At 43.8% G+C, this 13,278-nt stretch overlaps 2 protein-coding genes across 2 annotated transcripts; both read right to left on the reverse strand.

Annotated features, from left to right (window-relative positions):
• Nucleotides 1-4,805: 4,805 nt before the first annotated feature.
• On the reverse strand, nucleotides 4,806-6,875 carry LOC117740762 (cytochrome c oxidase subunit 5B, mitochondrial-like). The gene is made up of 4 exons (XM_034547309.1): nucleotides 6,750-6,875; nucleotides 5,960-6,030; nucleotides 5,355-5,454; nucleotides 4,806-5,276 (listed from the first exon to the last, which is right to left on the reverse strand). The coding sequence occupies exons 1-4, from the start codon at nucleotides 6,844-6,846 to the stop codon at nucleotides 5,164-5,166; spliced, it is 381 nt and encodes a 126-aa protein (XP_034403200.1). The 5' UTR covers nucleotides 6,847-6,875; the 3' UTR covers nucleotides 4,806-5,163.
• Nucleotides 6,876-9,210: 2,335 nt separating this feature from the next.
• Nucleotides 9,211-11,059, reverse strand: zgc:86599 (uncharacterized protein LOC415253 homolog). Its single transcript, XM_034547310.1, has 4 exons — nucleotides 10,886-11,059; nucleotides 9,955-10,025; nucleotides 9,760-9,859; nucleotides 9,211-9,681 (listed from the first exon to the last, which is right to left on the reverse strand). Exons 1-4 carry the CDS (start codon nucleotides 10,980-10,982, stop codon nucleotides 9,569-9,571), a joined length of 381 nt encoding a protein of 126 aa, XP_034403201.1. The 5' UTR covers nucleotides 10,983-11,059; the 3' UTR covers nucleotides 9,211-9,568.
• Between the last annotated feature and the right edge of the window lie 2,219 nt (nucleotides 11,060-13,278).

The raw sequence follows: 13,278 nt of genomic DNA on the forward strand, positions 1-13,278 counted from the left end.
AATCTCAGAGTGAGTATTCATTACAGATGGCAGTGCTGAAATATACCAGTACATGACATTCTCCTCCAACTGGTGCCAGTGTTCCAGAACCACGACCTGCTGGGAGACTCACTCCCATCTGTTTCACTTCTCTGTCTGTTCACTGGGAATCTTTCTAGTAGAATACATTCTAACTATGCAGGTGGAGTTGGTTACCAAGGATTCTGACTGTGAGCTGTTCTCATGGTTCACATTGTCTGGATCGGTCAACAGGAAGCACCCAGATGAAACCGGAAGTTCATTAGAGACACTTTAATAACACAGAAGCCAGAAAGGTAAGTCAGTGACTGAGTATGAAGGACACAGTGAGTGAGTATGAAGGACACAGTGAGTGAGTATGAAAGACACAGTGAGTGAGGATGAAGGACACAGTGAGTGAGTATGAAGGACACAGTGAGTGAGGATGAAGGACACAGTGAGTGAGTATGAAGGACACAGTGAGTGAGGATGAAGGACACAGTGAGTGAGTATGAAGGACACAGTGAGTGAGTATGAAGGACACAGTGAGTGAGTATGAAGGACACAGTGAGTGAGTATGAAGGACACAGTAGATGAGTATGAAGGACACAGTGAGTGAGTATGAAGGACACAGTGAGTGAGGATGAAGGACACAGTGAGTGAGTATGAAGGACACAGTGAGTGAGTATGAAGGACACAGTGAGTGAGTATGAAGGACAGTGAGTGAGTATGAAGGACACAGTGAGTGAGTATGAAGGACACAGTGAGTGAGTATGAAGGACAGTGAGTGAGTATGAAGGACACAGTAAGTGAGTATGAAGGACAGTGAGTGAGTATGAAGGACACAGTAGATGAGTATGAAGGACACAGTGAGTGAGTATGAAGGACACAGTGAGTGAGTATGAAGGACAGTGAGTGAGTATGAAGGACACAGTGAGTGAGTATGAAGGACACAGTGAGTGAGTATGAAGGACAGTGAGTGAGTATGAAGGACACAGTAGATGAGTATGAAGGACACAGTGAGTGAGTATGAAGGACACAGTGAGTGAGTATGAAGGACACAGTGAGTGAGTATGAAGGACACAGTGAGTGAGTATGAAGGACACAGTAAGTGAGTATGAAGGACACAGTGAGTGAGTATGAAGGACACAGTAAGTGAGTATGAAGGACACAGTGAGTGAGTATGAAAGACACAGTGAGTGAGTATGAAGGACACAGTGAGTGAGGATGAAGGACACAGTGAGTGAGGATGAAGGACACATTGAGTGAGTATGAAGGACACAGTGAGTGAGTATGAAGGACACAGTAAGTGAGTATGAAGGACACAGTGGGTGAGTATGAAGGACACAATGAGTGAGTATGAAGGACACAGTGAGTGAGTATGAAGGACACAGTGAGTGAGTATGAAGGACACATTGAGTGAGTATGAAGGACACAATGAGTGAGTATGAAGGATACAGTGAGTGAGTATGAAGGACACAGTGAGTGAGTATGAAGGACACATTGAGTGAGTATGAAGGACACAGTGAGTGAGGATGAAGGACACAGTGAGTGAGGATGAAGGACACATTGAGTGAGTATGAAGGACACAGTGAGTGAGTATGAAGGACACAGTAAGTGAGTATGAAGGACACAGTGAGTGAGTATGAAGGACACAATGAGTGAGTATGAAGGACACAGTGAGTGAGTATGAAGGACACATTGAGTGAGTATGAAGGACACAGTGAGTGAGGATTAAGGACACATTGAGTGAGTATGAAGGACACAGTGAGTGAGTATGAAGGACACATTGAGTGAGTATGAAGGACACAATGAGTGAGTATGAAGGATACAGTGAGTGAGTATGAAGGACACAGTGAGTGAGTATGAAGGACACATTGAGTGAGTATGAAGGATACAGTGAGTGAGTATGAAGGACACAGTGAGTGAGTATGAAGGACACATTGAGTGAGTATGAAGGACACAGTGAGTGAGGATGAAGGACACAGTGAGTGAGGATGAAGGACACATTGAGTGAGTATGAAGGACACAGTGAGTGAGTATGAAGGACACAGTAAGTGAGTATGAAGGACACAGTGAGTGAGTATGAAGGACACAATGAGTGAGTATGAAGGACACAGTGAGTGAGTATGAAGGACACATTGAGTGAGTATGAAGGACACAGTGAGTGAGGATTAAGGACACATTGAGTGAGTATGAAGGACACAGTGAGTGAGTATGAAGGACACATTGAGTGAGTATGAAGGACACAATGAGTGAGTATGAAGGATACAGTGAGTGAGTATGAAGGACACAGTGAGTGAGTATGAAGGACACATTGAGTGAGTATGAAGGACACAGTGAGTGAGGATGAAGGACACATTGAGTGAGTATGAAGGACACAATGAGTGAGTATGAAGGACACAGTGAGTGAGTATGAAGGACACAGTGAGTGAGTATGAAGGACACAGTGAGTGAGTATGAAGGACACAGTGAGTGAGTATGAAGGACACAGTGAGTGAGTATGAAGGACACAGTGAGTGAGTATGAAGGACACAGTGAGTGAGTATGAAGGACACAGTGAGTGAGTATGAAGGACACAGTGAGTGAGTATGAGGGACACAGTAGATGAGTATGAAGGACACAGTGAGTGAGTATGAGGGACACAGTAGATGAGTATGAAGGACACAGTGAGTGAGTATGAAGGACACAGTGAGTGAGTATGAGGGACACAGTGAGTGAGTATGAGGGACACAGTGAGTGAGTATGAAGGACACAGTAGATGAGTATGAAGGACACAGTGAGTGAGTATGAAGGACACAGTGAGTGAGTATGTGAGTGAGTATGAAGGACACAGTGAGTGAGCATGAAGGACACAGTGAGTGAGTATGAAGGACAGAGTGAGTGAGTATGAGGGACACAGTGAGTGAGTATGAAGGACACAGTGAGTGAGTATGAAGGACACAGTGAGTGAGTATGAAGGACACAGTGAGTGAGTATGAAGGACACAGTGAGTGAGTATGAAGGACACAGTGAGTGAGTATGAGGGACACAGTAGATGAGTATGAAGGACACAGTGAGTGAGTATGAGGGACACAGTAGATGAGTATGAAGGACACAGTGAGTGAGTATGAAGGACACAGTGAGTGAGTATGAGGGACACAGTGAGTGAGTATGAAGGACACAGTAGATGAGTATGAAGGACACAGTGAGTGAGTATGAAGGACACAGTGAGTATGAAGGACACAGTGAGTGAGTATGAAGGGCACAGTAAAGTGAGTATGAAGGACACAATGAGTGAGTATGAGGGACATAGTGAGTGAGTATGAAGGACACAGTAGATGAGAATGAAGGACACAGTGAGTGAGTATGAAGGACACCGTGAGCAACTGGAGAAGTGAGCACAGGTGAGCAGGAGCTGAATGCAGGACTTTAAGGAGTTTACATGTGTTTCTCTACAGGACTCATAAGTAGTTTACAAGTGTTTCTCTGGAGGACTGTAAGGAGTTTACAGGTATTTCTCTACAGGACTCATAAGTAGTTTAGAGGCGTTTCTCTAGAGGACTTTAAGGAGTTTACAGATGTTTCTCTGCAGGACTCATGAGTAGCTTACAGGTGTTTCTCTACAGGACTCACAAGTAGTTTAGATGTGTTTCTCTGGAGGACTTTAAGGAGTTTACAGGTGTTTCTCTACAGGACTTTAAGGAGTTTACAGGTGTTTCTCTACAGGACTCATAAGTAGTTTAGCGAGACAGCCTTAAAACATATAAAAAGGCTCTCCGTAATGCCAGAGCAGCCTATTACTCATCAGTAATAGAGAAAAATAAGAACAACCCCAGGGTTCTCTTTAGCACTGTAGCCAGGCTGACAGAGAGTCACAGCTCTGTGGAGCCGTGTATTCCTATAGACCTCAGTAGTAATGACTTCATGAACTTCTTCAATGAAAAGATTTGAACTATTAGAGGCAAGATTGATGTTCTCTTGCCCTTAACTACTGCCGATCTGTCATCAAGAGGAGTGGCCTTGGAAACGGCTGTATGCTCTGGTATATATTTGGATAGCTTTTCTCCCATTAACCTACACCAATTGTCTTCAACGGTTTCTACTTCTAAACCGTCTACCTGTCTCTTAGACCCCATCCCAACGAGGCTGCTTAAAGATGTGTTGCCTTTAATTGGCACCTCTCTGTTGGATATTGTTAATGTGTCTTTGCTAACAGGCCATGTACCACATTCCTTCATAGCTGTAATTAAACCTCTCCTGAAGAAGCCCACTCTTAATCCAGAGGTGTTGGCTAACTACAGACCGATCTCCAACCTTCCCTTCCTCTCTAAGATCCTTGAGAAAGTAGTCGCAAATCAGTTGTGTGACTTTCTACATCAGAATAGTTTATTTGAGGAGTGTCCGAGACGTCTCTAGACCACAACCTTGAACTTCATGGTATGAAGATAGACCACCCTCTGTTGGTAACAAAACATATATTAGATATATACTTTATTCATCCCTGTGGGGGGGGGGGGGGGGGGGGGGGGGATTTCTTTCTAGCAGCAGCAAGCACTTTACAATATAAATAACAAAATAGCAGGGCATATAACATTTAATAATTTAAATAAAAGGAAAATATTTTGTTTTAATAGTGTACACACAGACACAGAAGTTGTTCAAATGAAATAAGAACTGCTTCACTTTCTCAAACTGCAGAATAAAAGCTCCGAAGTTTATGATCAGTAGATCTCAAATTAATGCAGAACACCAACGAAGAAGAAAGTGAAGCACATCCACAGCAGACCAACACACTGGAGGTTGAAGAAAGGAGGTAAAGACGTCCAGAATGTTTCATGAGACTTTATTGGTTGAACAAACAGGAAGTCAGTGAACAGAGTAGAACATTGTACAGTACAGGAGTCAATGTAAACTGAATAGAAAGGGTTTCAAGAAACCACATGTGGTCCCTGTGTAACTTGCTAACATGTAAAGACTGATGAGGTCAGCGGGTTCATGACAGAACAAGGACCAATCAGACGAGGTCTCACAGCTCCAGGAAGTAGACGGACCAAAAGGAACCTCCTGCGGACTGAAGGATGAAGAGCGATGTTTCTTCTCCTCGTTCTGATGGTCGGAGGAATTTGTGAGAGAAGCAAAGACACAGCTGTGGAATACAGCTCCATTAGAACAGAGCTGGAGGAGTTAGTGGGGGAGCTCGTGGGCCACAAGTTTGTAGTGGGAACCACAGGACGGGCAGCGCTGGGCCTCACCCTCCTGGAGCCAGAACCAGACCACGGCCGTGTTGTCTTCTTCACCTGCAGACAGGAAACCACACGGTTAGAGCTGCAGAGACCATGAACAGATCAACACCACGAGCAGGAAGCACGACTTACAGATGCATCCCACAATCCTCTTGTTGGTGATGGAGGGGACCAGGTGGGGGTCGGCCTTGGAGCCGGCGTACTCCTTGGGCTTCATCATGTTGTAGGGGTCCTGAAGAAGAGGACTCAGTCGGGTTACGGTCATCTAAATCTTAACACTTGTTACAGTTAATATCATTTAGGACTGTTACCCTAAAAAATAATGCAATATTAAACTTTGGTACGACCACATCTCTCAACAGGAAGAATTATTTTAAATGATCAAACTTTATTTAAACAGTGGGCCAGACACTAAGACAATCCCAGTGCATCACAGTTTGCTGTGGGACGTCCCAGGACGAAGAAATATCCCCAATATGAAGATCAAGTTCTGTCCGTTAGTTTGAGCCTGCTGGCTTCAGATCAGACAAAGCGGCTCTGGACACATCTCTCAGCTGGAGGTGCTTCAGGGTACGGCGTGGACCTCCTGCAGCTTCAGGAGTTTCCCCGTGAAGCGCTGTGATCTTCACAATCACATGATCTCACATGCACACGGCGAACTGAAGTTCTATCAGAGACGCACCTCATTCATACAAATATGAAACATGTCATTACTGATAGTCCAAGGAGAGCGTTACCATTCCCTCCTTCATGGCCTTCATGATGACCTTCTCCAGCCCGGTAGCTTGCTCCTCGTCTGTAGGAATCCCTGAAACACAAAACTAGTCAGATGAGAGAGGCACCGGAAATACGTTGGCAGTGTCTGCGGGTTCAAACTGGGTTCAAACACATATTGACCAATGGATTTCCATGACATTTTGTGAAATCTCCGTGTATACATGAGTTTACCTTAAATGACACAAATGAGAGACAGTTTGATTAAAAGAATAAATATTTATATAAATGATTATTCTTTTAAATCAATCCGCGTAAATGATCATACGAATATAACAAATGTCCATGACTTTTCCAAAACTTTTGGGATAAACATTTTTTTCAAGGACTTTTTCAGGCCTGGTAATCCATGACTTTTCCAGGTTTTCCATGACCGTACGAACCCTGACTAAAGCACTGGGTGGAAACCTCTGTCTGATAGAAACAAACACAGAAAGATGATGGAGGTGGGAATATTTAATAATATTAGAATATATAAACACTGGATTCACCTTCAATGCGACCGAATGTAAGATCTTTATCTTAATTATATTGTGGAAACTCCTTCATGCTTTACAATTTACAGGATTTACACTAAACACGAGTTCTACTTAGGTGCCCAGGTATGTGCCTGAAGTCCGGCCGGGGGGCCTCGAGAGGAGGTCTGTGGATGTTTGGCTCCAGCAGCGCTATCTAACCGCCCTTAACCCGGGTTTAAACCGGCTTCCCTCGGGTCTCTGAGGCTCTACAGCTCGGAGTCGGTTCGGTCCTCACCTCCAGCCGCCATGCCGCGGCTCACAGCGGGCACCGCGGCCGCCCGGTGGGTCGCTACGGCTCTGAAGGCCGAGCGGAGCAGTAACCTTGCAGCCATTTCTCCTTCTGTCAGCGGGAAGTGGTCGCACGCTGATGACGTCAGGAGTTATGGACGCGTCGCTGGGTTTGAACGTCGATCGGCTTATAAATCAATTTAGGTTGTCATTGAACATGTTTATAATATGCTGTCCACTGTAAACAGTAATTACATGTGTAGTATACTGTGTAATGTTATTTAGTACACACACAGAATATAATTTAAATGTGTAGCAAGTATTTAAATGTTTCCCTTATGCGTGTAACAGTTATTAAAACTTTGTGTAAGAGCCAGTATGTTTGTTTTTTGTTTTGTTCACCCTCCCACCACTAGGGGGCGTAGGTCACAGTCAATTAAGACAGGCCAATATAATCAAGAGGAACACTAAGGCCAGGTGTTGCTAGACTGGCAGGAGCACACCGTTTTTTTTGACCGTGTGAAACTAGACAGTGTGCGACATACGAACGGTTTGATTTCTTTCATTTATTGTGAAAAGACAAATGGGTTTTGGACAGGGAATATATTTTTGGGTTTGTGTTGAAACTAGGGATGGGGGGATGAAGCCTTGTGAAGCATTGAGGCTTTCTTCCTATTTGTACCGAGAAGGATTCGAAGCTTCGGGGCTTTTCTTTGAAGAAGAACAGCGACATCTGGTGGCAGACTGAAATTAAAGCAGCCGTGTAAGAGCGTGTCGAAGCACTAGCACACCTCAATGTTTCAATCTCACATTTCTGCAGTAAAAGTCAATTAAAGCTGCGTGTTCATTCATAGATTTGATGTATACAACCGTTATCGATGTTGTTGTTTACAATGCAATAAAACTAAATGCTGGTCAATCATATGAAACGACGTGTTCAGGATGGGATTTGCCCCCCCCCCTCTCTCAGAACGGAAAAGTGTATCATGCATATGTGTTACCCACTAGACTATAGGGGAAGCCTTACAATATGGAATTGTTTTGTATATTAAGGCCTTAAAGGTTCATGCCAACAGATACTGGTGAACGCAGTTTTCCTCCAATACTCGCCATAACTCACAATTCTCTCTATCAATCTCCTCTCTCAAAGCCCACATTGTTGATTGACACTCGGTATGGAGCAGAGTTATATTCGCAACGCTTTTGGTGTGAACGCAGAATTCGGCACCAAAACGTTCAAACTGTCCAACGTGTCAAACCAATTAAACGCTTCGTGAAGCACCAAACGACAAGAGTCACGTGACTGATGACGTTCGAAGCTTCGGACGTCATCAGTCACGTGACCGTTGTCATTTGATACAATCCCCGACACTTGGAGTCGACACAGCGGTTCAGTAGACGGACTCAAGCTTCGGAGCTCTGGTATCGTTCGTCCATCTCTAGTTGAAACTTACAATAGTATAAATAAATATCCTTTCACATTAAAACCTGGACGTTGCATCTATTTATTACATGCGTCAAACTAAACCTGAAAGCAACCATAGTGACCTTTTTTTTGATAGGCAACGGGGTCACTACACCTTGTAAGTGATAACAAGCTCTGAACTATGACACGATTATGAGCTGTATGTAAACACTTTGCTTACCGATGTTTCTTCAGATGAACACTTCTCAAGTAATGTGGATTCTGGCACCCCCTGTGGACTAAAGCGGTAGTGTTGGTTCTGGTGCCCCCTGTGGACTAAAGTGGTAGTGTTGGTTCTGATGCCCCCTGTGGACTAAAGTGGTAGTGTTGGTTCTGGTGCCCCCTGTGGACTAAAGTGGTAGTGTTGGTTCTGATGCCCCCTGTGGACTAAAGTGGTAGTGTTGGTTCTGGTGCCCCCTGTGGACTAAAGTGGTAGTGTTGGTTCTGGTGCCCCCTGTGGACTAAAGTGGTAGTGTTGGTTCTGATGCCCCCTGTGGACTAAAGTGGTAGTGTTGGTTCTGATGCCCCCTGTGGACTAAAGTGGTAGTGTTGGTTCTGGTGCCCCCTGTGGACTAAAGTGGTAGTGTTGGTTCTGGTGCCCCCTGTGGACTAAAGTGGTAGTGTTGGTTCTGGTGCCCCCTGTGGACTAAAGCGGTAGTGCTGGTTCTGGTGCCCCCTGTGGACTAAAGTGGTAGTGTTGGTTCTGGTGCCCCCTGTGGACTAAAGTGGTAGTGCTGGTTCTGGTGCCCCCTGTGGACTAAAGTGGTAGTGCTGGTTCTGGTGCCCCCTGTGGACTAAAGTGGTAGTGCTGGTTCTGGTGCCCCCTGTGGACTAAAGTGGTAGTGTTGGTTCTGGTGCCCACTGTGGACTAAAGTGGTAGTGTTGGTTCTGGTGCCCACTGTGGACTAAAGTGGTAGTGCTGGTTCTGGTCCCCCCTGTGGACTAAAGTGGTAGTGCTGGTTCTGGTACTATATTGGTTGAAGAAAGGAGGTAAAGACGTCCAGAATGTTTCATGAGACTTTATTGGTTGAACAAACAGGAAGTCAGTGAACAGAGTAGAACATTGTACAGTACAGGAGTCAATGTAAACTGAATAGAAAGGGTTTCAAGAAACCACATGTGGTCCCTGTGTAACTTGCTAACATGTAAAGACTGATGAGGTCAGCGGGTTCATGACAGAACAAGGACCAATCAGACGAGGTCTCACAGCTCCAGGAAGTAGACGGACCAAAAGGAACCTCCTGCGGACTGAAGGATGAAGAGCGATGTTTCTTCTCCTCGTTCTGATGGTCGGAGGAATTTGTGAGAGAAGCAAAGACACAGCTGTGGAATACAGCTCCATTAGAACAGAGCTGGAGGAGTTAGTGGGGGAGCTCGTGGGCCACAAGTTTGTAGTGGGAACCACAGGACGGGCAGCGCTGGGCCTCACCCTCCTGGAGCCAGAACCAGACCACGGCCGTGTTGTCTTCTTCACCTGCAGACAGGAAACCACACGGTTAGAGCTGCAGAGACCATGAACAGATCAACACCACGAGCAGGAAGCACGACTTACAGATGCATCCCACAATCCTCTTGTTGGTGATGGAGGGGACCAGGTGGGGGTCGGCCTTGGAGCCGGCGTACTCCTTGGGCTTCATCATGTTGTAGGGGTCCTGAAGAAGAGGACTCAGTCGGGTTACGGTCATCTAAATCTTAACACTTGTTACAGTTAATATCATGTAAAGTATTAAGACTGTTGTAGCTTTACCGTTCCCTCCTTCATGGCCTTCATGATGACCTTCTCCAGCCCGGTAGCTTGCTCCTCATCTGTAGGAATCCCTGAAGGACAGAACAATGTTAATAAACATGAAGGCCAGACAGTAATGAATAAATAATACATGTTCTCATCGTTTTACAGACTCATTCATATCAGCCATCATGGATTCCTTCATTGTTCCTTAGTAACATACTTATATGGACACACTATTTGAGTCACAGTAGATATTTATTCATTAGTATTTACTATTATATCATGGAATATAATGCAAGGTCAGCTGACTGAAGACTGGCTTAGTGAAAATGTTCTAACTAAACTCAAAGTCAAAGCCCAAATACACACAAGCCTAAATAATATGGATTATAAAGCAGGTAAATAATATGGATTATAAAGCAGGTAAATGACATTATAAAGCAGGTAAATAGTAAATAATATGGAATTATAAAGCAGGTAAATAATATGGATTATAAAGCAGGTAAATAATGACATTATAAAGCAGGTAAATGATATGGAATTATAAAGCAGGTAAATAATATGGAATTATAAAGCAGGTAAATAATGACATTATAAAGCAGGTAAATAGTAAATAATATGGAATTATAAAGCAGGTCAATAATATTGAATTATAAAGCAGGTAAATAATGACATTATAAAGCAGGTAAATAGTAAATAATATGGAATTATAAAGCAGGTCAATAATATTGAATTATAAAGCAGGTAAATAGTAAATAATATGGAATTATAAAGCAGGTAAATAATATTGGGTTATAATAAAAGGAATAAAGCATGAAGAGATATTGTTAATATTTGTCTGGCTCCAACAGCGCTATATAACCGCTCTTAACCCGGGTTTAACCCGGGTTTAACCCGGCTTCCCTCGGGTCTCTGAGGCTCTACAGCTCGGAGTCGGTTCGGTCCTCACCTCCAGCCGCCATGCCGCGGCTCACAGCGGGCACCGCGGCCGCCCGGTGGGTCGCTGCGGCTCTGAAGGCCGAGCGGAGCAGTAACCTTGCAGCCATTTTCTTCGTCTTCCTGATTCGTCGCTTGTCGCGGGACTATGACGTCATCCGGTTTTTAGACGTCACCGCCTACACGTCGGGAGGATCGCTCTCTTCTTCTTATTCTTCTTCTTCTTCTTCTTCTTCTTCTTCTTCTTCTTCTTGTGGTTTAATGGCGGTTGGCATCCATCTTATTAGTGCATTAGCGTCACCTTCTGGTCCGGAGCCGGGATCAGACAATAGACTTACTAAACTAAACTAATAATAATAATAATTGCTAAAGTAAAACTTTATTGTCCCATGTCAAGTTGTCAACTTCAGCTCCTCTAATTGGCTGTTCTATCCGTCCATCAAACAGTAACTGAACTAACCCTATAGAGCCTCCATATGGCAATACAAATATACATAACATATACATACACGTTTCCTTGTGTGCACACACCCACACTGTTATCTTCAAAACAAACAAAAACATATCAAGGTGTTGTCCCTTTTCTTCATGTACATTTTCATACACATAATAATAATCCCCAAACATAAACTGTTCAAACTTATTCAACTCAAACTTTGTTGCAGGTTTCACGTCTGCAACCATCTGGTCTGTTGGGCAACAGTTCAAACTTATTCTCTCGTCATTCACAGTTGACCTTATGAAATGATACTTGATGTTTACACCTCTGTCTTCTTACAGGGTTGCTAAGGCTATTTATTGCACCTTGGTTATCCTTGTGAACCTTAGGTGGTGCGTATTGACATCCGTCAATGCCCTCTAGTAGTTGAACTAGGTACATACTCTCTTGTGTGGTTGTGGCTAACGCCGTATACTCTGCCTCACTAGTTGATAGAGCAACAGTGGTCTGCTTCTTGGATCTCCATGAAATCAAAGGAGCATTCTCATTTAGGCTTAAACTGTAACCTGTTGCACTACGCCTGTCAGTCACATCAGCATCACTGTATACATGGAGCCCCAGATATCTCAGTACATGTTTTCCAGTAGTCCATTGCTCTTCTGTTGGCTCAGTAAAGTACTGCAACTTACTACAGAACTCAGATCAGATCTCGTACATGTAGTCAAATATATTAGGCTGCTGTAGAGTTGTAATAGGTTATTTTGATTTGCACATCTACATAAAGGAAGACTTATGTTTTAAATTAATACATAAAGAAAGTTATGATGATTAATAGGGAATATTATGAAGAATATTAAGAGGAATGTGTTATAAAGCATAAGAGACAATCACTGTTTTATTATTGTAACTGTATGTAATGATTCACTGTATGATGCATGAGAATGAATGGTAGTTTATTGCTTAGAGATGTTAGTTAAAATGGAAGCGGGGTGGGAACCTGTGACGTTACTTTTATACTGAAGGCAAGATAAGAGGTTTTATTCTGAAGGGTCATCTTGAAGATGGGCTTAAGCCAACCAAAGTGATGCTTTGTTTAGGACCAGCGAATTACTAACCTTTGAGGTGTTAAAGGTGTGACCGGCGACTAAATGAAGTGAGTTGTACTGGGGAAAACGTTCTTTCTTTCGGCTTGAGCGGACCAGACAGAAACTAACACACACAGAGGAGTTTTTGGAGTTAGTGTATTTGTCTCATTCCGGCCCCACGATCGTGAACGTAAATTGTCTATTAACTTTTGCCATTAAATATTGTTAACTTTAACCCATCAAATCCTGAAGTTCCTTGAGCCCGAGACGTTCTAGTGGCAGAATCTTTTCACTGCCCACTGCCTCTCTATATTTTCTGACATCACTCATTATTTCTGAATCATCAGTGTAGTTACGTATTTGTTCACACAGTGTTGTTCTAGGTTTACAATCATGCATGTCAAACCTTTCAATTATTTTCTCCACATATCTCTTTATTTTTACACATGTGGTCAAAATCAATACCAAGAAAATGTTTAAGTTTACCCAAACCTTTCATCTTACATTTAGGTCTGAGCATCCTTTTCACAACCTTCAGTGCATTTTCATCACTGGCAGCGATGATGAAGTCATCAACCCATATTATCAAGATCACTTTTCCTGTTTCTCTGGTGTCAACACAATGATCAACAGGATTTTGCACAAAGTCGTTTTCAATCAGATAATTCTTCCATCCATCCATTATCACCCTCTTATCCGGGGTCGGGTCGCGGTGGCAGCAGGTTCAGCAGGCCGACCCAGGCCTCCCTCTCACCCGCAACACTTTCCAGCTCATTCTGGGGGATCCCGAGGCGTTCCAAGGCCAGCCGGGAGATATAATCCCTCCAGCGTGTCCTCGGTCTTCCCCGGGGCCTCCTACCAGTTGGACGTGCCCGGAAAACC

This window comes from Cyclopterus lumpus, chromosome 12 (assembly GCF_009769545.1).
Source record: "Cyclopterus lumpus isolate fCycLum1 chromosome 12, fCycLum1.pri, whole genome shotgun sequence".
Lineage (NCBI taxonomy): Eukaryota > Metazoa > Chordata > Actinopteri > Perciformes > Cyclopteridae > Cyclopterus > Cyclopterus lumpus.